Source organism: Cricetulus griseus, chromosome 2 (assembly GCF_003668045.3).
Source record: "Cricetulus griseus strain 17A/GY chromosome 2, alternate assembly CriGri-PICRH-1.0, whole genome shotgun sequence".
Lineage (NCBI taxonomy): Eukaryota > Metazoa > Chordata > Mammalia > Rodentia > Cricetidae > Cricetulus > Cricetulus griseus.
In genome coordinates, this window is record NC_048595.1 from 413,044,535 (window position 1) to 413,067,606 (window position 23,072).

The following is a 23,072-nucleotide window of genomic DNA, read 5'->3' on the forward strand; positions in this document are numbered from 1 at the left end:
CAGGACCTCTGAAAGAGCAGTCAGCATTCTTAACCTCTGAGCCACCTCTCCAGTTTTCCTTTTGCCTTTTTACTGTGTCTTAATAATTTAAAAATTGGCAAACTTTTTCTTTTTTTAATTGAGTGATGGAGCAAAAGATTTCTTTTTCTAGTTAATGGTCATAAATGTCACATGGTTGTTTATGGTTGTACTCCAAGGAGCACAGATCATCTTGGGCTTCTTCCCTGGTTAATCTTTATCGTGAGAAGAACCTTGGTATAATATCAACCTAACCCCACTTAAAGTTATGCAGAATTTGAGGTGGACACAGACTAGAGTCCAGTTTTGTGGTTGAATTATAAACACTTCTATAAACGTGTATCATGAGAACTCCTATTTTATAAGCAGTTTCTTGGAAAGCACTAGCAATAGGAGGTACTACTGAGCAACAGACTTGCAAAATTAAATGGCTGCTAAGGATTGTATTGCCCCACCCACTGACCAAAATAAGGACATGTATGTGTAAAGCACAGGAAGTATATGTACCTCCTGCAGGCCCCGCCAGGCCCAGCCTCTGTTCATCCCACTGTCTCCTGATATATCTATACAGTCATCTCATTGCTTAGGTACAGTTTTTTTGTTTGTTTTGTTTTTCGATACAGGGTTCTCTGTGTAGCTTTGTAGGCCAGGCTGGCCTCAAACTTGCAGGGATCCTCCTGTCTTTGCCTCCTAAATGCTAGTATTAAAGGTGTGCCCCACCACTGCCTGGCCTTAGGTATAATTTTTAATTTGTCCTTCCAGTCTCCGATATACTAAGTCATAGACAACCCAGATTCAGGATTTTCTGAGCTCTTTCTCCCGCTACCTGTTTATTATAACTTATACTATCTTAGTTAAAATCCTTCTATATTTTCACTACTGTGTTTCTGTTCTGCAAATACAGCCAGGCATCTTCACTCTCCATGTAGCCTGCTTGGATCCAAAATGCTATGTGCTTCATTTCTCTTTGTACATGCTGTAACTAGCACGTGGCTTGATCTCTCATATAGTAAGCAGGCACTATGATATATGAACCTGGAAGCTTTCTCTCAATATTTAGGAACTGCATGGTTATGTTTTTTTTGTTGTTGTTGTTGTTTTGTTTTGTTTTTTGAGACAGGGTTTTTCTGTGTAGCTTTGGAACCTGTCTTGGAACTCGGGATCAAAGTACTGGGATCAAAGGTGTGCGCACCACTGCCTGGCTACATGGCTACGTTTTGTCTCATACAAGGCTACAAAAGTGCCTTACCAGTGACAATGGCATTGCCTGACACAAGAATCTCAGGTGTTAAAAAAAATCAAAAAGTTACCTGGCTGCACTGCCATGCTTTTAAAGTCTGGCTTTGATTTGGTCCTTTTCAATAGCAAGTAAAAGTGAGTGTGCATCTGGTTTGGGTGTCGGTGATTACCAGGCTCTGACTAAATCAGGATTATTCCTGGGGGGAACCATAGCTTGCATATCTTTCTTCAGTTTATGCACAGTTGTCCCTCAGATGAAGCTTAATGGATAATGTACTTCTTTCTTTGGTTAGGATAGCTACAGAGATCAGCTGTTGTTGAGATATGAGTGGTCAGATGGTGATAGGAAGAGATGTGTCATCTTACACAGGTCCTGTCATCTGAGAGGAGAGGTCAGTTCAGTGTTTCAGGAGGGGTTCATGCAGAATTCTAGATTGTCAAGAATCATGCCCACATATCACTTATCTTGCAGCTCAGAAATAAATTTTTAAAAAGCTATAATGGGGGGGGGTGCTGGAGAGATGGCGCAGTGGTTAAGAACATTGACAGCTCTTCCAGAGGTCCCGAGTTCAATTCCCAGCAACCATAGGATGACTCCCAGCCATCCCTAGTGGGATCTGATGTTCTCTTCTGGCATGTAGGCTCTATATGCAGATAGAGCACCATATACATAAAATAAATACATCTTTAAAAAGCCATAATCGGGCCTCACTTATTTATTTATTTAGGAGCGCAGCAGATTGTACCCAGGTCTTTGGGTATATGAATTTATCAAGTGCTTCCATGCACGGTATATTGCACTGGGTGTTTGTGAGTATTGGAACACCATAAATACCCTTTTGGGCTAAGGCTAGAGAGATGGCTCAGTATTTAAGAGCACAGGTTCCATTCTCGGCACCTACATGATGGCTCACAACATGGTGACATGTAACTCCAGTCCCAGATGATCTGATGCCCTCTTCTGATCTCCATGAGCACCTAGGCTCATACATGCATGTAAAACACACACATCAAAAAGCAAAAAAACAGCCGGGCGTTGGTGGCGCACGCCTTTAATCCAACACTAGGGAGGCAGAGGCAGGTGGATCTCTGTGAGTTCGAGGCCAGCCTGGTCTACAGAGCAAGTTCCAGGACAGGCTCCAAAGCCACACAGAGAAACCATGTCTCAGAAAAACAAAAAAAAAAAAAAACCAAAAACCAAACAAACAAAAAACCAACCTCCCTACTATACATATGGCAGGTACTATTCTATTCTTATCCTTATTGTTGCAGATGAAGAAGCAGATAGAGAGGTAATGAGTGCTCAAGACTGCATAAGTATGAACTGGCAGTCAGGATTCATAGCCAGAGTATATGGCTAAAACTCACACTTGTAGCCATGCTACACTTTGCCTTCGTGTTAAAGGAATAACGGAATGTCAGTCTTGGTTTCAGCATGGTCTAAGTTGGGGCTGTTCTAACACCCATGCTGTACTCTAACAGCTGGCTTAGAGTTCTATGAAGCAGCCTAGAATACAAGTTTAGTATAGTTCCACCTTCATAATGTTTTCTTTTCTTTTCTTTTCTTTTCTTTTCTTTTCTTTTCTTTCCTTTTCTTTTCTTTTCTTTTTGTGACAGGGTTTCTCTGTAGCTTTTTGAAGCCTGTCCTGGAACTCTCTCTGTAGACCAATCTGGCCTCAAACTCACAGAGATCCATCTGCCTCTGTCTCCTGAGTGCTGAGATTAAAGGTGTGTGCCATCAACGCCTGGCATGTTTTCATTTCTTACTGAGAGTTGATTTATCTTCGACAGTATAGTGTGGAACTTATGGAGTTAACAGTCCCCGCAGTTCATTTTTAGGTAATCGCGAAGGTGATATTTTTATTTTTCCCCCCTGTGTAAAAATATTGAGCTATTTAAAGAGGTGTAACATAGTGAGCTTCTGAAAAAAACTAACAGTGTGACCTTCTTTTTTTATATTTGAAGTTCCAGAATGGGCGAAGTAAAGAACAAAAATTTGTGGAACACCTTGCCATTCAAAGTAAGGCCATCAATCTCTTACATCTATTCTTTATAAATGCTCAATAATTTAAGTATGAGGGGCTGAGGTATAGCTCCATGGTAGAGCACTTGACTAGTGTGAATGAGGCCCTAGGTTTGAGCTCCAGTACCAGGAAAAAATTCACACTTGTGTCTGGTGGTCCCTGCTTATTGATTTAGTTGCTTGAGAGACGGAAATAGGAGGATCTCTTGTGCCCAGGTGTTCAAGACCAGTCTACTTAGCAACATAGTGAGACCCTGTCATCTAAAAAATGAGAAAAAGAAAGGAAAGAAAAAGAGGAAAAGTTCCATTTTAGAGCTAATTTCTTTTATCCACATATTTTAATTAAGCACTCAAAGGGCAGTAAACACATTCTTCAAATGTATTCACTGACACTCGAAGTTCCTCTCTGACTCTCTCATCTAACCCCGAATAACACCCTGTCTGTCAAGCACATAACCTTGGCTGTCTTTGTAAGACATGAGACATTTGTACATCTGAAATGGAGCTATATGTTAAACATTAATTCAGCCATGATAGTGAACCACATGAAACCAAATATCTAGCAGCAGGAAGAAGAATGGTTAACTAGACATTCAAGGGCAGACAGTCTCTTCCATAAAAAGAAAAGAAATGCAATTAAAAGATTGTCCATTTCAACCCATATGTTCTCGTCTATCTTAAAACAACAGCTCACGGCATTATTTAAATTCTTATCGTTTGTGTGTTTGTTGGGGATGACTACAGACAGAACCTTGCCATGTAGCCCTGGCTGAGCTGGTATTTATGATGTAGCCCAGGCTAACCTCAAACTCACACAATGCTCCCATTTCAGTCTTTTGAGTGCTGGGATTTCAGGGATGTGCTACCACGCACGGTTGGCTTATAACATCATTTTTTTAAAAAAGCATTTCTTTCCTGCACAGAGGCCTTTCTAAAGTGAGAGCCGAGACTTAAGCCTTATGCTGGTGAGGTAGCCTGTGTTTAGATTCAGCATGAACAGGCCTCTTTGCCACAATGGAGGGCCTTTGAATCTATTGTGTGTGCAGTAGAGGAGCACCAACATGAGTGGGGTGGTTCCCTGATGGAGCCTTGTCTGGGTAGCTTGTGTAGCCTGCAGGCTGCGTGTGCTCCAGGAAGCTGAGAACGGTTTTACCGTTTTACCCCCGACTAGCCAGATGGTGCCACTCACGCCTGCCACTCCCTAGCTAGCATTCTTCTCTCCAATGAAAACTGTTGAGAACGGAGTTAATTCCTGAAGTGACAGCCTGTTTCTTAAAACACTGGTGGGGTGGAAGAGTTAGCACTCTCAATGCTGTTTAAAGTGGAAAATGGGAGACCCGGCATCCTTGCTTAGGAATGTAAAACAAACGTGTTCTTTCCACTGTGATCCTATCGCTGATTGATTGGTCCAGGCAAGTAGGTAAGGCTCCCAACACCTGGGGACACTGTTAGAGGGCCATCTTTCAGCCTTGGCCTGGCCGTGACTCACTAATAAAAGGAAAAGCACTCAGTTAGGTTGGCCTTAAACTAAGAAGTTTAAGATAATCAAGCCATGTGTTCATGTCAGTTTGGACTTCGAAATGGTTCCTACTGAAAGATTGATGGTGTTGGTGAATACCACTTAGCTCTTTCTAAATCTTCAACCTAGATAGGCGTGGCACTGATACAGATGTGTCACTGAGATAGATAGGTGTGCCATACACTTTTGTTTTTTGTTTTTTGAGACAGGGTTTCTCTGTAGCTTTGGAAACTGTCTCAGAACTTGCCCTGTAGACCAGGCTGGTCTCAAACTCACAGAGCTCTGCCTAGCTCTGCGTCCTGAGTGCTGGGATTAAAGGCATGCACCACCACTGCCCCGCATCACACACATTGTCTAAGGAAGAATTGTTTGAGTACATGCCATGGGGACAGCAGGCTGGGCAGTAATCAGAGTACTATCTGTAACCTCACTAATGGGGTTTCTTTTCTGTTAAACAATGATATAACAGAAGAAAACCAAACAAAATGCCCTCCTAATTTCAGTAGCAGGGATAGCTGCAGTTAATGTTTGATTTATTTTATTCTATTGTCAATTCTTATTAGAAAGGGTCTCATGACATAGCTCAAGCAGGTTTCAAATTAACAACAATCATCTTCTAATGTGCTGGGATTGCAAGCATGGACTACAACACTCAGCTGATGTTTGGTTTGCATGCTTTTTTTCTTTTCTTTTTTTTAAATATACTGTTGGGGATTGAACCTAGAACTTCACAAGTGCTGGTCAAGTGCTCTCCCAATGAGCTACAACCCCCAGGGGTTGATTTAAACCTCTTGATCTTTATCTAGAAGTATACTCACTTGTCTTTCAGTATCTGTAGGGGATCCAGCATTCCCTGTGGGTACCAGAATCTTCAGATGCTCATCTCTTATACAGGAGGGTGTAGCATTTCCATATAACCTGTCCACATCTATCCCTACGGAGTGAGAGATTTATAGTGAGAGATTTTCTGTAATGAAAACTAAGATGAAAAGTGAGTAAGAAAAACACATCAACCTTGGCCTCCACATGTGAAAGCAGGGGTGCTTGCCACCTGCACACACACACATGCCTATTCACAAATGCACAAGCACAAGTGGGTGCATACACACACACACACACACACGCACACGCACACGCACACACACACGAACACGCACACATACACACACAGACTGGTTTGAAGCCAGCTGTGGCAGCACTGGACTGTAATGCCAGCACTCAAGCTGAAGCAGGAGAAGAATAAGTTTGGGGCAGGCTCAGCCTGGGCTACATATCAAGAGCCTACCTCTGAAACAAAACAAACTCAAAACAAAACAATGATAGAAAACAAGCAAACAAACAAGAACCCAATTCATTTCCCCCAAACCTTACAGATTCTGGTAAGATTGTTTTTGGTTTTGTTTTTTTTTTTTGTCCTATCTTTAGACAGCATTTCTCACTTTTGCCGCAGTCTTGGCCTAGCAATTGAATGAGGAGACAGGATGACAACTGCTCAGCGCGAAGGTGTGAGCCAGCCCTTTCATGAGTGCTTGGCTTTGGAACCCAGTACGTCCCCACTTGTGCAGTCTAATTGAGTCATTGTTGTGGAGAAGAGTTTGCTGTAGGCTCACCACTTTCCAGGCTTGCTGTGCAGTGTCTTGCTGCTGACATTTGAGTTTATCATCTCCCAGCATCACTGAACTATGAAAACATTGGCCATCTGTTCTGTACATGGCACACATACATAAGCTTCCCTTTCCTGCATGCTCCAAGCTGTTCCCTTTAGATGTTATCCATAGTTTTGGCCCGTGGAGGAAAGCCATCAGCATAGTGAAGTGAGATTTTTTGAATTCTTATCAGGTTAAAAGCTCACCAGCCACCTGGTCATTACCTGGAGGAGGGTGAGGGAGAGCCTTTTTACACTTGAATATCATGGTTTTTCTACACAGTCCTGGAATAACAGGAGCTCTTGAGTTTTCTTTTGAGTCAGGCTCTTCCATGTGAGGTTGGAACTTTGGGCTGAGCCTAGCTGGAGAAAGCAAAGGTAGGTAAGGGATGAACAAAGAAAACAGCCATGATAGAAGGAACCCAGCCAGCATGGGCGTGGCTAAGCTCTGCTCCATAACGATTCTCTCTCTCTCAACCCCCAGGAAAACCAGTGAAGACATCCATCCAGGAATCAGGAGCTTTTCTGCCTCTGGTAAAGAACAAATTCTCTGATTTGGTATTGTATGCACAAGTATCTGCTTGAACACTGACACCCTAAAAAAACAAATAAAACAGCCAAACTGTTTTTGAAAAATTCTTTGTGACAACTGGGTACCTATGCATGATCCCTCTTAGAACTCATTGGCCAGGAACCTTGAATATAGCAGAGAAAACAAATGTTCAGGTGGATGGCATGAATGAACTTTGGAATTTGGGGAAATTCCAAGTTGCAGCCCATGTCTTGGCTGGGTAACTACTGAACACACAAGTGGGCAGTGATGCTGCGCTGAACTGTGTTGTGCCCCAGCTTTCGTCTGGGTTGGCAATGTCCTCTGCAGAGGAGGCAGTGGAAGTCCATTGTTTGTAGTGGCTTAGAAAGGTGTCTCTTGTTGCTACTTTAGGTGTCTGTGAAGGCACATGACCCATCTTTCTTCTCTCTTTCAAATTATCTTTATTCTGCAAAACTAAGACACATGTAAAGAGATGAGGCAATTCTCATTAAAATTACGTGAGAACTGAAACAGCACATTATCAGAACGGAGGAAAAATTTGACATTAATGGAAAATGTCAGCTGTGATTACTTTAGGCCACGTCTATTGAGTGACTCACCTGCCAAAGGGATGTTTAAGGCAGTCCAAAAGAAGAAATGGCAGAGGGGCAAGATCTTAAGGGAACAGAGAGGTACCCAGCATCTCTAATTATGCCCACCTTTCTTTCTAGCACATATACGAAGAGAGTTACAGGATGCAGAGCAAGCCCCTAGGGATCTGTTTGATCATCGATTGCATTGGCAATGACACAGGTAGGTGTAGAAGCCACAGAGTAACCGATTCCCTACAGCATGGTCATGACCAAGCAAGCTGGATCTGTCAGCATGGTAAATGCTAACTGCAGTAACGAAGTGCACTCTATTTCGATGCTTGCTTTTTACTCCATGGGGGAGAGGGCTTAGAGTCTTCTCTAGGATCCTCTATGCGACTGATAGAGGGGATGAGGGGATAGAAACTGTGTAGAGGATCTCATTACAGATTTCAGGGACCAAGCCTGAGAGTGATGTGCCTCATCTTACCCACATTCTACTGGTCAGAACTTAACCAAGTGGCTCAAGCTAACGACAATGGACATAGATAAATTAGTCTAGCAATGTGTTAGGAGGAACAGATGGACACGAAAGCCTTCCTCGGAGCTATTAGAAACAGGTTAACTCTGTGTTTACTTAGAGGAATGTGAATAATGTTTGAGCCACGTGTCACTTTGAGCCTGCCTATGAGCCATCATCATTTGGATCTGAATTGTTTTACTCAGTTGTTGGATGTATGATGCAAACTGAGTCACTGGTGATGCATCAAGAGAGAACTAGAAGAGCCTAGATGTTGGGAATAACATCCCATTTAATCATCTCGCCCTTCCTTTAGAGGAGTGAACACTAAAGTTCACGGTTTTCGTGCCTGTCAACATTCCTTAGCATGAGTCAGAGATGACTCCCTTGAAATATTACAATGGGGAGTTTTATGAAAAGAGACTCTAAGAGAAGGTCAAGTTAGCAAAGATGAAACTATATTTTCCAGGATTTCAGCTACGATCCCACTTTCTCGTGTCCTATTTTTGGTAGGTGTGAAGACTGTGTCTCTTTAGCTGTAGAGAAGCGTCCTTTCCCTTTGTATTGGTTTGAATGAATATGGTCCCCATAGGCTCATGTATTTGAATGTTTAGTCCCCCGGTGATAAACTGTTTGAGAAGAATTAGGAGGTGTGGCCTTGTTGGAGGAGGTGTGATGCTGGGATGGGTTTTGAGGTTTCAAAAGTCCACATCAGGTCCAATGTCTCTCCTTCTATTGCCTGTGGATCAGGATGTAAAGCTCTCAGCTACTGCTCCAGTGCCATGCCTGTCTGTTTCCTGCAGTGATGATCATGGACTAACCCTCCAATCAAATATGCCCTTTTTATGAGTTGCCTTTGTCACAGTGCTCTATCACAGAAGGAGTAGCCCTAACTCTAAGACATCCTTTTAGCTGTTAGAGTCTACAGAAGAATGAGGAAATAGCTTCTTAGTGAGACACTGTTCTAAAGGACATTGTGGAATTGTCCTTTGATTCTTGATTGTACTGGATCTTGTTTCATTCATCATCAGGAAATATCTGAAATACATAGCTTTCTATGCTGTACTTCTGTTTATATTACGGGACTCACAAAGATCCAGATGCAACCTGCCATATCCAAAGCACTTAGTTATTCATGGCTGACGCCCAGCGCCCGTGCTAAATTCTGTTGCTGAGTTGTGGATGGGGGCTAAATGCATACCTGTATCTCTCCAATTATAGGAGTGCATCAGAGTTGGGCCCTGGCAAATGATTGCCTAGATTTTAATCATGACTCTGCTGTATCTTAGCTTGTGCCTTTGGGCTCAGTGTCTCTGCTGTAGCATGGGTTAATAACAGAACTTCCCTAGTGTGATGGTTAGGAGAATGAGTGAGATTATACCCATAAAGGGCATAGGTCAGTGCCTGAGACAAAGTGGCACCTAACTTTTTTCTCATTTTGTTTGTTTAACTTTAGTGGAAAACTACTAAGCTTGGCACTTAGTACATTGAGTCTGCTGTCAGATGAGGAAGGGGATGGAGGGTCTGAGGAATACACTCGGTCAGAGTGAGTGGGGCCTATCCCACATTTGGTGGCACAGTGGAATGGAGGCAGTTTACTTTAGAGGGAACAAATTTCAAGTGGAAATCTCAAAAAAGTAAGGTTGACCTGTGACCTCAACACATGTGCACATGTGCACATGTACACACATACGATCATTCATACACACACACACATACACACACACACACACACACACACACACACACACACACACACACGCGCGCGCGCGCGCGCGCGCGCGCGCGTGCTCATTCACTCTGGAACACACATGCACACACAGAATGGAGCTCCAGGCAGCAAATCCTCAGAGTCATCCTTTCAAGGTCAGTATCTTGAAGTTGGAGTGTGGGACTAGAGTGAGCCTGGCCCTACAGTGAAGGGCACTTTAGCTGTTCAGCACTACCCCCCCCACCCCCACTTCAGCGAGAATCAGGGTTCTTTTGACTCCTTTGCTCTTTGCCTCTGAGAGTAAAACTGGAGTGGAGGTCACTTATGAAACCTCCCAGCTCAGCTGGCCAGTCAGCCGGTAAGAGACAAGACAGTATAGCTTTGCTCAAATTGTGTTGTGCTCGTGTCAACGGAGAGGTCCCAGATCCCTTTGTGAGACTCAGCAGGAGGCCATTAATCATCGGAAACGGGAGGACAGAAAGGGCAGCCTCCTCACCCACGTCCAGCTCTGTGTTCGCACTCTCCTCCGAGGACTTCGCACTGAGGACTCCGCACCCTGCTTCGGAGCAAAGACTCTCCGTAGCATCTTTCCCATCTTACTAGCGCTAGAGCCCTTCGCCTAGCGTTACTATGGGGGATTTCCTCTTTCTAGTTAACTTTGCCGACTGGTTAATGTTTAACATTTGGGGGATGTGCAGGGGTTAGATAATAAGCAAGCAGACAAGGTGATTGCCAACTGAAGTTAAGTCTCTGAAAGCAACCAGCAGTAACAGACTGACGATCACGTGTGCGATCACGTGTGCGTCATTTAATAGAACCTGCCGTGTGGCAGGGACTTTGCTAACTGCTTTGCATGGCTAGTCATATACCATAGAGCTGGGTTCTGAAACTTGTCTCCAAAGCCCATGCTTCTAGCCGCTGGTGGAAGTTCCACAAGGGGAGATGGAAGAGCTTATCTGTGTGTTTTACTGTGTGTCACCAGCAGCTGAACAAGTGTCGCATGCACAGGCACACAGTAAATATTTACTAAGGAGTGCCCGGGATGGAGTAGGCTCTCCTAGCAACATGTGTTTCGAAACCAGTCCTTTAATGTTTAGACTTTAATGGAGTCTCTTGAACTTATTTCTCTCTTTTAGCCTACCCCCCCCCAAAAAAAGCCCAGGCTTTAACTAAAGACTATACAAGTCCCCTAAATATTTATAGGCATATTATTTTCTTTGGCCCCGTGTGGAGCACATTTGAGGTGGAGTCTGGTCTCAGGGCCAGTGAGAAAAAAACAAGGCTACTTTTTGGTAAATTATTTTTGAAAAGAAGCCTTATACAATGACCTCCTCCTGAGGTGGATAGCAGTAGGTTTCTGGCCTGTTATGTCAGTTTGGTAGGATTCAAGCACATGTCTGTGGTGTCCAGGCAACTATGTCAGTGACTTAGCAAAGGCTGGGTCTTGGTTGGTGAGCTGTGCTAGCCTTGATCTTCCTAGGCACGCAGAAGCAAATGTCTCAGATCACTGGCAGGTAGACGTAAGGTCTGGTTTAAGGCTCTGGCTGTCTTGCTGGTTCCTGTATAAATGACAGCATTTGCAGATTTTTAAAGAGGAAATATTTTTCCCTCTGTTGCTTCTGATATTTTTGTCATGCTTTAACTAAGACACATTTTCCAGCAGACACTGCAGTTTCTACTGTGATGTTAAGTGAAGAAACTTCCTCTTCTGGCAGTGCCAGGCTAGGGGCTACTCCATGCCTCCTCGTGTGGTTTTTCTTTTAACGGAACTGGCAGGACCTTGAATGAACATCATTTTCTTGTAGTAACACTTATATGATAGGGACATTTCTGCAGAAGTGAAGTACTTACTATGACCTCTGCTCATGGGGACAAGGGGCAAGTGACATTCAAAATGGTAGAGGGATGCTTTGTTCAGAGGAGCAGTAGACAAGCCCTTCCAGCCCCTCCTGGTCTCGTGGAATCATTACACTGTGGATGGTTTCTTCCTGGGAACAGGATGTGTGATGAGGTACTTTTTGTTTTCTGGGCATTTCTATCATCTGGGCCCAAGCAGATAATTTGCTTAAAAGCCTACCATTGTTAATGGAGTTTCCCTCTGAGTCCTTCATTCCACCAGGCCAAAGTGCAGGATGTACTTAAGAAGTATATGTCTACAGGCCCTTGCTGGAGGCCCTCGTATTTTAGAGTTTAAAAAGATAACGTGGTGGCTGGGGGTGGTGGTGCATGCCTTTAAATCCAGCACTAAGGGAGGCAGAGGCAGGCAGATCTCGAAGAGTTCTAGGTCAGCCTGGTCGACAGAGCGAGTTCCAGGACAGCCAGGGTTACACAGAGAAACCCTGTCTCAAAAAACCAAAAGATGAAAAGAAAAGGTAATGTGGTATAAGTAGGGTAGCCCCTTTGATAAGTATGTTAACATTTCACTTGCTATTCACATGATATGGGATAGGCTTCTTTGGCTCATGGAAGGCTTTACCAGAAAATGAGCTGGCAGAAAGGAATGTAAGGCCTTTGAGTGCTGGAAGTGCTGGAATTATGGGTGAGTTTCGGGTATGTACCACAGAGTATTCTCAGCTGTCTTGGGTACCTCAGACACCTATTCTGGCTTGTGTAGACTGATATTATTGTCCCCTGATATGAGGCAGCCTGGCAAGAATTACCAGTAGCCACTTTTGCTTCCTAAAGAGTCTTAGAAGGTACTTTATAGCCTTGCGTGTGTGTCTGCAGCAGTGAAGCTTTAGCTGGCATAGGTGAGCAAGTGCAAAGTTGGGTCTATGCCAGCTCGCCCTGTTCCCACCCCCCCTTGTTGCCCCTAAGTGTGCCTTTGTTCTCCCACATCTCCACCTTGTCAGGAGCATGGGTCAGAGAGACTTTAATGTCCCTTACTCTGATTTTTCAGGCTCTGGCTTAAATTATACCTTTTCCCATAATGCCTGCTCCAGTACCTGAGACCACACTGCCCTTTGTTTCAATTTGCCCCAAGACCCCACTGAACCATGAGACATTTCAGACATTTGCATGCACACACTTATTATCTTACTTCTCCAGCAAGGTTGTACAATCCTTGAAAGACATTGACTGAGTTGTGTGCTTGATCCGTGTCCCTTGTCATAGCTTCTGGTAAAGTAATAAGGGCCACTTAGTAAAATAGCAGTTTGGGGAGGCAGTAATTGTTGCCTTCCCAGGTGCAGAGTGTTACATTGGGTTCCTATGAAGAAGCCTGTTTTATACCCTGTGGCTGCTTGTCTGCCACATGTCTGGCCTCCAAGTTGGCTCAAATAGCATGACAGTTCTCCCGTTCTTCCCAATTCTCCTCCTCCATTCAGCTGCTGAGTTTTCTAACTCTTAGCCCTAGGGGTATTTCTTTTACACTGATAAAAATTGATTGTCTTCAAGCCAGAAAAAAAAAAAGTTAAAAAAAATTGGAACACTTGGTCCTTAAAAAAAAAAAAAAGTAATTTTAGGATTAGATTGCTCATGGGTAAAGGTGTGCGCTTACAAATGTGAAGGCCTGAGTTCGAATTCCTAGATCCCAAATAAACGCCAACATGTAGTGCAAGTGGCTGTAATTCCGGCCCCACTATGGGGAGACAAGAGATGTTCTGGAAGCTCATGGGCCAGCTCGCCTGACATACACAGCAACAGAACAGCCGAGAGAGCTTTTCAAACAAGATGGAAGGATGAGGCCCAAGGTTGTCCCATGACCTCCGTGTGTGCACACCCTCAGAAATCCATTTTTGCCTTGCCCTCCATGCCTGTCCTATACAGTTTGATGGAGAGCTCCATTTTCTTCCCAGGGTATCCTGCCCACCCTGTGTTGCCTTATGGAGGGCACTCTGCAACTGATTGTAAAACGACCGGTGAAAGGTCTCATCTTAATTGTTCCATATACATTTTTAGAAAGCATCAAGATAAGTCTGCTTATTTAACTCAAATGAATTCTTTTTTTAAAAAATTTATCTATTTTATTTTATATGTATAGGTATTTTGCCCACATGTATATACTTGTGCACCACATGTGTGCCTGGTGCCATCTATCTCCTGAAACTGAATTTACAGTTGTGAGCTGCCATGTGGATGCTGGGAATTGAACCGGGGTCCTCTAGAGGAGCAGCCCTACTGAGCCATTTCTCCAGCCCCTAGGATCAATTCTAAATTAATAAAGTCCTGGTGTTTTTCTGAGTTAGCTTTAGAGTCCCTAGCCCTGTGGGTAGTTTACTGGCAGTCTTGCACTAACTGCAAGGTCAGGGAACATTCCATGGCTTCTAGAAGTGTTTTCTAAGAAGCAGTTGTAACTTACCAAGCTGTGGCTGGGTGGGGTAGTGGGGTTTCCAGGGTGAGGAGAAGGAGAAGTGGGCCTTCTGCATTTTGTTGAAGTTTTATTTTCCAAACCCGGCACCCAAGTGTTTCTTCCTCTATTTGTAATCAATGGTATGACAGCTGTCTTAGTTAGGGTTTCCATTGCCACAGAGAAACACCATGACCAAAAGCAAGTTGGGGAGTGAAGGGTTTATTTGGCTTACACATCCAGATCATATTCCTTCACTGGAGGAAGTCAGGTCAGGAACTCAAACAGGGCTGGAACCTGGAGGCAGGAGTTGATGCAGAAGCCGTGATTGGGCACTGTTTACTGGCTTGCTTCCCCAAGGCTTGCTCAGCCTGCTTTCTTATAGAACCCAGGACTAGCAGTCCAGGGATGACAACACCTAGCAGGAACTGGGCCCTCCTCCATTTATCACTAATTGAGACAATGCTTTACACCTGGGTCTCATGGAGGCATTTCCTCAACTGAGGCCCCTTCTTCTGATGACTCTAGCTTGTGTCAAGTTGACACAGAAAACCAGCCAGTACAGCAGCTAAGTCATTCGTGGGACACAAAGTCTGTCCACTCCAAGACTCTTAGTTTAGAGTAGGGAGACCTCCATTCAAGTCATAAGAAGTGGCATTTATGAAGAGATACATGGCAGGGTCCCTGATTTGGGGGTTGATGTGACTACCTTCATTTCCTTTAAAGTTAATCATTGCGCTTGAATAAAATGCAGTTCGTAGCATCTTTACTGAAACCTTGTGGGTTCTACTGTTTCGTTTAGGTGTTGGTATTAATCCTATTTCATAGACAAATAAATGGAAACTCTAATTTACTCAAAGTTGCATGGTCCCCACCCCTTAGAGCCTGGGTTACCTGCTTGTCCTTAGTGGCCCAAGAAAGATGGGAATGCTGATGTGTGGGCCACTCCAGCTGTCATTCTTACCCTCCTGGCCTTGCCATCTAACAACAGAGGAAGTAGGGTACTGGTGGGAAATGACAGCTGTGATGACCTCAGGCTGCATCTGCTGGGTGACTTCACCTTGCCAGGAGCATATTGAAGGATATTGGCTGTTCTGTTTTGTTCCAAGTCCCATTTGGATTTGGGGTTCTTCCTGTTGGTGTCTGTGCCACTTGGGACCTTTGCCTTTCCCATCTTGTACTGGGGAAGGATTTTCTGCTTTAGATTTTAGATGTCTGTCCTATGCTTAGCCCTTCTGAGGAGGCAGAGACTTAAGGAGGAGGTAGGGAACCGGGACTTAAACTCAGATCTCGGGCTTTGCTCCCCTTTGCTTCTGCACATGTCGCAGCCTGCTGACTGCAGTGTGACAGGATGTTACCACTGAACCTAAAGAGAATGGAGGCGCCGGAAGGCAGAGGGCAGCCTTTGTCCTACCCATGCACATCTGTTTGGAAAGGAAGCCCCGCTGAGCTTTCTGTCAAGGCTTTAATAAGGAAAGACTTAATCAGTGAAGAGACTTCTGAAGAAAGCCAGCCAGTATATGACAAGTGAGCAGGATAGTTTTGTAATCTGCATTTCCCTGTTTACTTCTGCCCCCTAGAGGAGAGAATACGCCATAGCAAGAGAATGGAATGAGAGCAATGGGACTGTTTGTTACCCAGGAGATGCTAGCCCAGGTAGCGCTAACAAGCTATGTTCCTTAACCTTTCCTTGGTAGGACAATTAAAAACACAATTACTGATGAGAAGCAGAAAAAGGATATTTATGTGATGTGGCCACATTGGGAAAAAAAGCAAAGAGCTTCAGTGACACTCTAATCCATCTTCAGGGTCCCTACAGCAAGTTTAAGTTTAAATAAAAGACAGGAGTTATGCATAACTAAGCTGTCCTGGCCAAGGTCTGGCCCTGCCCACCATCATCTCCTCTATTCCAGTCTCTGGTAAATCTATCTGCCCAGTCACTGAGCTTCAGCCCTTTCCTTTTCCCAGCTTAAGGTCCTAGGGTAATTCTGGTTTCTTGGGGTTGGTTATTTCAACAGTCTGTCATAGGGAGGGGCACATATGTCTCTAGGATATCTTCATTTCTGGGAGGTGGTTACAGTCCTAATGTAGTGTCTCTTGTTTTCTTGTTCTGGACCCAGTCTGGGTATAGTTCTAGGCTTTAAAGCCTTGCTTACACCCCAGGGAGGTGGCTAGGGTGGGTCAGTGTGGCTCAGTCATTCCATCCCCCAGCTCTTACAAGGGAAGGAGGGGTGTCCAATAGGTTATCAGCAGTCTGTGAATCACATCCCCATTTCCTTAATAAGATGCTCAGACACAAGGCCTCGTGTGTGCTAGGCAAGCTTCCTCAACTAGTCATATCCCTGGTTTCCATGTAGGTTTGGCAGTCATGTACACACTTCCATTGCAGAGCTCAATAGAGACGTTAGCAAGTCTGGTCTACAGTCAATGTAAGAAGTGCCACCCGTCTTTGTAAGAGAGGAATGTCAAAGACTCAGTGAACATATTTTAAAACCACTTTGTCTTGGTACAATGCAGGGCATGGAAAGTTCCAGTATACACTATGCACAGGTCCTGTTCTTAGTATGAGTGACTTAAATTCCAAGTACACAAGCTGGCTCCCACCAGTCAGGGGTGGGACTATCCCAGACCATTGCTTACCCAAAGCTGTGTTCCTTTTGCATCTTTATTTTGCGTCCCCATTTATCACTAGGCACCAAGAAGACAATCTGAGATTTTCCTGTCTTGGATTTATAGTTTATTTGTGGTTGGCCAAGCTGGATGGGCAAGAAGGCTGAAGCTGTGAGTGTGACTTGTTTGTGACGGTCTGAACTTCATACGGATCCTAGTTGACTTGAGTCTTCAGTTGTTTTCTCCTCTTGATCCCTTGCTGTGCAGTCTCGTCTTATATCAGGACTTTGTTCTCAGTAGAAGTTGTGGTGCTGTAGTTATTGTTGTGTGGTTTGGTTTGGAGCAAACTCAGGATAAGACTTCCGGAAGTCCACACCACAGAAGAGGGGTTGGCATTAGTGACAAGGCACAAAAGCAGACCCAGAGAAGTCTGAATGGGAGATGCTTGCTGAGTGTCTCAGTTCAAGATGGAGCAGTTTTTCTGCTCAGTAAATTAAGAACTGGAGGTATTGATCAGATAAAGAATAGAAAAGCGTAGGTAATGTAACAGGATGCAGAATTTTTGAATGGGGAAGAGAAAGAAGTTTTTTTTAATAAAAGATACTAATTGATTTAAGAGGCTGTGTTTATTCTCCCACTAAAGACAAACTGAACAGATGAGAAAAGTGGACTTGATAGGACCTCTAGAGCCATAGAAACTTCTAGAATATGGGGAAAATCTTTTAAACAACAGAATAAGAAGCAATATTTACATTAGCACCTTATCTTTATTTGTCTTGCTTAATCCTTAGAAAATTCTTTGTTAATGCTTCCATCAAGAGCTAGGGAGACCAAACTTTCTTATGGTCCTGTAGCCCAAGGTGGTAGGTAGTAAGGTCAGGATTAGAAGGCAGGTTTGTTGGACTTAATACCTGTTCTTTCTACTACCGTATAGTGCCTTTCAAGGCAAAGGCAGCCCAAGACTAGGAGTAGAACAGGGCAGTCTAGAAATAATCACAAGTTAGATCTAAGGACCTCTGTCTAAGTCCACAGCAAGCAGAGGGAACTCTTAACTCATGCTGCCATTTTGGCAGCCATCTGGACCCCAGCATGGATTTGTACTCTGCAAACACTTCCCATTCCTATGTATTTTGAGGAAAGGGCCTTTTGAAGAATCTTCCACTTCATTTTGGTTGACAAGACAACAGTTCTGTTCTTTCTTGGTTCCATTCCATTGGGTGGGTTGTGTTTGGGCCCTGTCAAATCTGCTGGTGGCGGTGGATAAAGACAGCAGTGTAGCGGGGAATGTGCCTTTGTGAGAAGCCTGGGACATGAAAGTCACACGTTTCATGTTTCCTTACTTCTGAATTGAGAGGCCTCAGAGTATCATTACACAGAAACAGGTACATAGTGGAGACTAGACCATGCTAGGAGTCATATACAGTGTCTCCTTGGCTCTTCTCACTCCAGTGTTGTTTTCTGTTTGTTTTCTTCAGAATATCTTCAAGAGACCTTCACTTCCCTGGGCTATTGTGTCCAGACTGTCTTGTTTCCTAATGCGGAGGATATACCCCAGACTCTTCGTCAATATGCCCACCTGCCCCAACATCGAGACTACGACAGCTTCATATGTGTTTTAGTGAGCCGAGGAGACTCCCAAAGCATGATGGTCGTGGATCAGGCTCGCGGGGGGTTCTCCTTGGAGTCTGTCAAGAATATGTTCATGGGGGACAGGTGCCCTTCTCTCATAGGGAAACCAAAGGTCTTCTTTATTCAGAACTATGAGGTGATAGGTGGCCAGTCGGAAGACAGCAGCCTGGAGGTCGATGGGCTAGCAATAACAAACTGGGACTCTAAGGCCGTGCGTCCTGGCCCCAGCATGACTCACCGGGAAGCCGACATCTTCTGGAGCCTGTGCACAGCGGATGTGTCCCAGCTGGAGCAGCCCTCCAGCTCATCCTCTGTGTACCTGCAGAACCTCTCCCAGAAGCTTCGGCAAGAAAGGTGAGCACTCCAGTCTGTGACTGCCACCTTGATCATTGACCATGTGTTTATTGCCCTTCTACCAAATGAACATCACCACAGTGCTCTGTCTGAAGGCCTTCCCCAGGAAAGAGACTTTACCTTCCCCATAGGGCTGCTTTGGGGTATGATACAGACTCGGCACAGCTTATCAACACTTCAGCTTGTAGTCTGGGTATATTTCTTATACTCTGCTAACATGAATTAAGCTTTACCATAGGTGTGTATTATAGAAAAAGCACAGTGTATTCACTGTAGGGTTCAATGCTGGCCTGCTTTCAGACATGATTCCACTAAGGTTCTTCCACAGAAAAAGGCATGACTGTAAACATTTTTAATGTTTATTAGGAGTATTTCCCTAAAGGATCCATTACTGTCCTGGCTTCTAGTTAATTTAATGAAGCTACAGTGCCCTTCAAGTGTAAGATTAATTGGCCTTTTTTATTTGCCCCTCCCCCAATTACAATGGGCAATAATGTTTCTGAGCTGCCAGTCAAATGCTTGTATTCTAAGGACCTCAGGTACCTCTCTAGCTTTCTCTCACCAGTCTCCTCAGCGCCGGCTCAGTAGGGTGTGTGTTCTGGGAGTGATGCAGCATTCCAAAGGAGATGCTCCAGGGATCAAGGGTAGTGTTGGCCTTTTGCAGTCTTCCCGTCTTTGCATATGTGATCACCTAGCTGGTATGTTCTCAGTAAAATTCAGCTGTCTCTGTGGAAGGAGACACTGACCACTGGGCCAGAGTGCTGCTGACTTGTTTGGATTGTTTGCTAAGCATCTTATGGAGCGTTTAAAAAGAATGAGTTTCAAAGAACGTTCATACCTGCTGGCTCATCTCACCACAATGACAACGTGTCTTCTCTCTTTGGAGTTTGCTTGGCATTAAAATTTACCTTTCTCTTTTCTGCTAGGAAACGCCCACTCGTGGATCTCCATGTTGAGCTCATGGACAAGGTTTATGCCAGGAACAGCAGAGTTTCTCCTAAGGAGAAATACTATCTGAGCCTGCAGCATACTCTGCGAAAGAAACTCATCTTATCTACATGAAAACCCGATGCCTTCCGGATTCTTGGGATGTAGACCAGGGTGGCTTGGAGCTGGCAAATCTCCTGATTGCTGACAGCACTTGAAGGTCACAACTGCTCTGGTTCTGGTGAAAGCCTTGCTGCCATGGACCATGCCACTCCAGCCATCATTCCTCCTCACTATGATGGCCAAGTGAACCTCTCCTCCTTAAGTTCCTGTGTCAGATGTTTTGGCACAGTGTGGAAAATGGTAAGATGTAATCACATTGCTTCTTGGGTTTATCTACCAAGATGTACTAAGTTATTATAAGAGTTATTTATAGTCTATGGTCAAGATTTGAACTATGACGCTTGAATATAACTTAAGGAGGAGATTTGCCTGGGTTCATCATCTAATTGGGTAAATTGTTTCTGTGTTTTGAGTATCTGCCATAATCATACATTAAATTATTAGCTTATTAAGTTATTAGAAGTATCCATTGCATCACAAACTAGGGATTTCTGGCATTGTTGCTCTTGAACTTGCACATTTGTTTTGGATGTTGTTTTGGATGTTTGTGACCCTAGCTTTACATGTATGTTATTTTTTCAAAAACAAATTTTGTTATGTATGTTTAAAATTTACAACATGATGCTTTGGAGCACATACATGTTTCCACAGTGAAACAAATTAGCCTATCTCTAATTTCATATAGTTAACTTTTTTTGTGGAGAGCACAGTAAGATCATTAAACATGTTGGAACAAGTCTGGAATCCTAGCTAAAAACCTGTCATACTAGTACTAGGGTGGTTGAGGTCAGAGGATCACAAGGTCTGATCCCAGTCGGGCTATGTAGTAGTAGCTATGTGATGAGATTGTGTGTGTGTGTGTGTGTGTGTGTGTGTGTGTGTGTGAGAGAGAGAGAGAGAGAGAGAGACAGAGACAGAGACAGAGACAGAGACAGAGACAGAGGCAGAGAGACCAGAGACAGACAGACAGAGAGGAAAGAGACAGATTCCAACATAGTCTAATTTTATTAACTGCTATAAATGTCTTGGGTAATCCAATAATCTAATCTCTATTTGTATTTAAGAATAGAAAAAAAAGAATAGTCATCAAAGGCTGGACGGTGGTGGCACATGCCTTTAATCCTAGCACTTAGGAGACAGAGGCAGGCAAATCTCTGTGAGTTTGAGTCCATCCTGGGCTACAGAGTGAGTTCCAGGACAGCCAGGGCTACACAGAGAAACCCTCTCTTGAAAAACACACACACACACAGAGAGAGAGAGAGAGAGAGAGAGAGAGAGAGAGAGAGAGAGAGAGAGAGTGACTCCTGAGAGAGAGAGAGAGAGAGAGAGAGAGAGAGAGAGAGAGAGAGAAGTGACTCCCCAGCATCTTCCAGACACAATAGAACTGACGCACATATGAACTCAGACTGTGACAGCATATACAAGATCTGTACAGGTGGAAACCAGACAAAGTCCCAGCACTGAGAAAGGGTGTAGGAATGTGGAGGTCCTTGTGCTCACAGATGAGCACTAGGGAAACCAGGAGTGTTAAACGGGCAGGGTTGTCTCCTCAAATGGAGAGAATGTGCAACCCATTTTCTGCCCAGAAGGCTGGGAAAGGGTGTGGTTAATGGCCTGGTGACCTCTGCACTATCTGTGAGGTCAGGCCACACTGCCTCCCCCAGACTCTCATGTTTATCTCAGTCAGTCTAGAGCTCTGTCTCCCCCCCCCCCAGAGCCTCATGTTTATCTCAGTCAGTCTAGAGCTCTGTCCCCTCCCCCTCAGAGCCTCATGTTTATCTCAGTCAGTCTAGAGCTCTGTCCTCCCCCAGGACCCTCACCAGGAGCACAGTTTACCTTGAGCCTGTTTCCTCAGTTTATCCAGGGAACCTATCTTTATGCAAGACGTTACTTGTCCCTTACAAGACTGTTGATGTAGTCATGTCTTAAGCTATTGTTGTACACACAGGATTTTGTTCAATATCACCAGGAAACTTTTTTTCCAAATTGTGCTGCACTTACATAGGCCTAAAATAAACTACCGGGTATGTTTGAGCCAACACTGGCTACTGACCGAGCCATCCTGACCCCGACTTCCTCCTTGCCTCATGTGGTTCTGCACTCTGTTGATCATGGTGTTTGCAGAGACCCCCAACAAAGGGAAGTGGACACAAAGCCCCACCCCAATCAAGAACCTATGTAACGATGTGCAATAGATACCTGCTGATAAATGAAAGTCAGTTTTCTCCAATGGAGTGCCACTGAGTATATCAGCCACACTCCAGGGCAGTCCCCATGCCCAGGAGTAGTTGGCCAACACAAAATAGACTCTGCTTTGTGTGTGTGTGTGTGTGTGTGTGTGTGTGTGTGTGTGTGTGTGTGTGTGTGTGTGTGTGTGTGTGCGCTTTTTCTTTTTACTGGTTTCTTTCTTTTTTTTTTTTTTTTTTTGAGTGAGGAGTGAGAAAGAGAGAACATAAAGTTGGTTAGGGAGGTGGGATGACGTGGGAAGATTAGGGAAGGGGAAATAGTACCTTACAGGACTGTTGCAAGGATGAAGTGTGAGGTTCTTTGCACTGTTTTTTGAGCTGTGCTTTTTAAAACATTGATTGTGTCACTTGACCACATTGTGAAAGGGCCATTTGGAAGGACTGATCAAACGCTGGTGGGGTTTGGCAGGTTGAGATAGAGAAGAAGAAATAAACCAAGAGGAGGAGCAGATGGGAAAGATGCACACTATGTTTAGAAACCTTGGGGATAACTTTTAGCTGGAATAGATGTAAATAGGGACGGGTGATAAGCTAGGAGATGAATGTGGTCCAAATGAGGAGAGCTTCCTTTTAGCTAATTGTCATGTATGATATTTTTCTTTCTTTAGTAATGGGACTTTTGATTCCTTTTTTTTTTTTTAAGATTTATTTATTTAGTATGTATGCAGTACCTGCATGTATGCCTGCATGCCAGAAGAGGGCACTAGACCTCATTATAGATGGTTGTGAGCCACCATGGGAATTGAACTCAGGACCTCTGGAAGAACAGCCAATGCTCTTACCCTCTGAGCCATTTCTACAGTTCCTTTTTGATTCCTTCTATGTCACTTTTGTACACAACATTCAGTGGTTCCCACTGAAATGTTTTAGACACACTAAAAGATAATGATATATGGAAAAGAATGAATACCCTGCTTAATAGCATGTCCTAAATATGTGTATGAGTACTTTTATATAGCTTTTTAAGGCTCTGGTCCTAAGCGTAGAAGTGATAAGTACCCTCAAGCGTTTAAAAGTCAAAAAGTCATAGTTAGCCAAGCATTCAGGTCAGTATAGTTATGGTAGGGTACCAGTAGAAAAGAACTTTATGTTGCTATT

At 44.0% G+C, this 23,072-nt stretch overlaps 1 protein-coding gene across 17 annotated transcripts in view; it reads left to right on the forward strand.

Annotated features, from left to right (window-relative positions):
- Cflar (CASP8 and FADD like apoptosis regulator) overlaps nucleotides 1–23,072 on the forward strand; it is an 82,435-nt gene that overhangs the window by 24,615 nt on the left and 34,748 nt on the right. For 14 of the 17 annotated variants that reach the window (XM_027396965.2, XM_027396959.2, XM_027396963.2 and 11 more), the window contains 5 exons: nucleotides 3,223–3,277; nucleotides 6,929–6,978; nucleotides 7,708–7,789; nucleotides 18,171–18,678; nucleotides 19,605–20,805. In XM_027396965.2, coding sequence (XP_027252766.1) covers nucleotides 3,223–3,277; nucleotides 6,929–6,978; nucleotides 7,708–7,789; nucleotides 18,171–18,678; nucleotides 19,605–19,740 — 831 coding nt within the window. In that variant the 3' untranslated portion in view covers nucleotides 19,741–20,805. Of the gene's footprint in view, nucleotides 1–3,222; nucleotides 3,278–3,299; nucleotides 6,823–6,928; nucleotides 6,979–7,707; nucleotides 7,790–18,170; nucleotides 18,679–19,604; nucleotides 20,806–23,072 lie in introns of those variants that run through there. The other 3 variants (XR_003481496.2, XM_035440964.1, XM_027396972.2) reach the window with 3 other exon arrangements.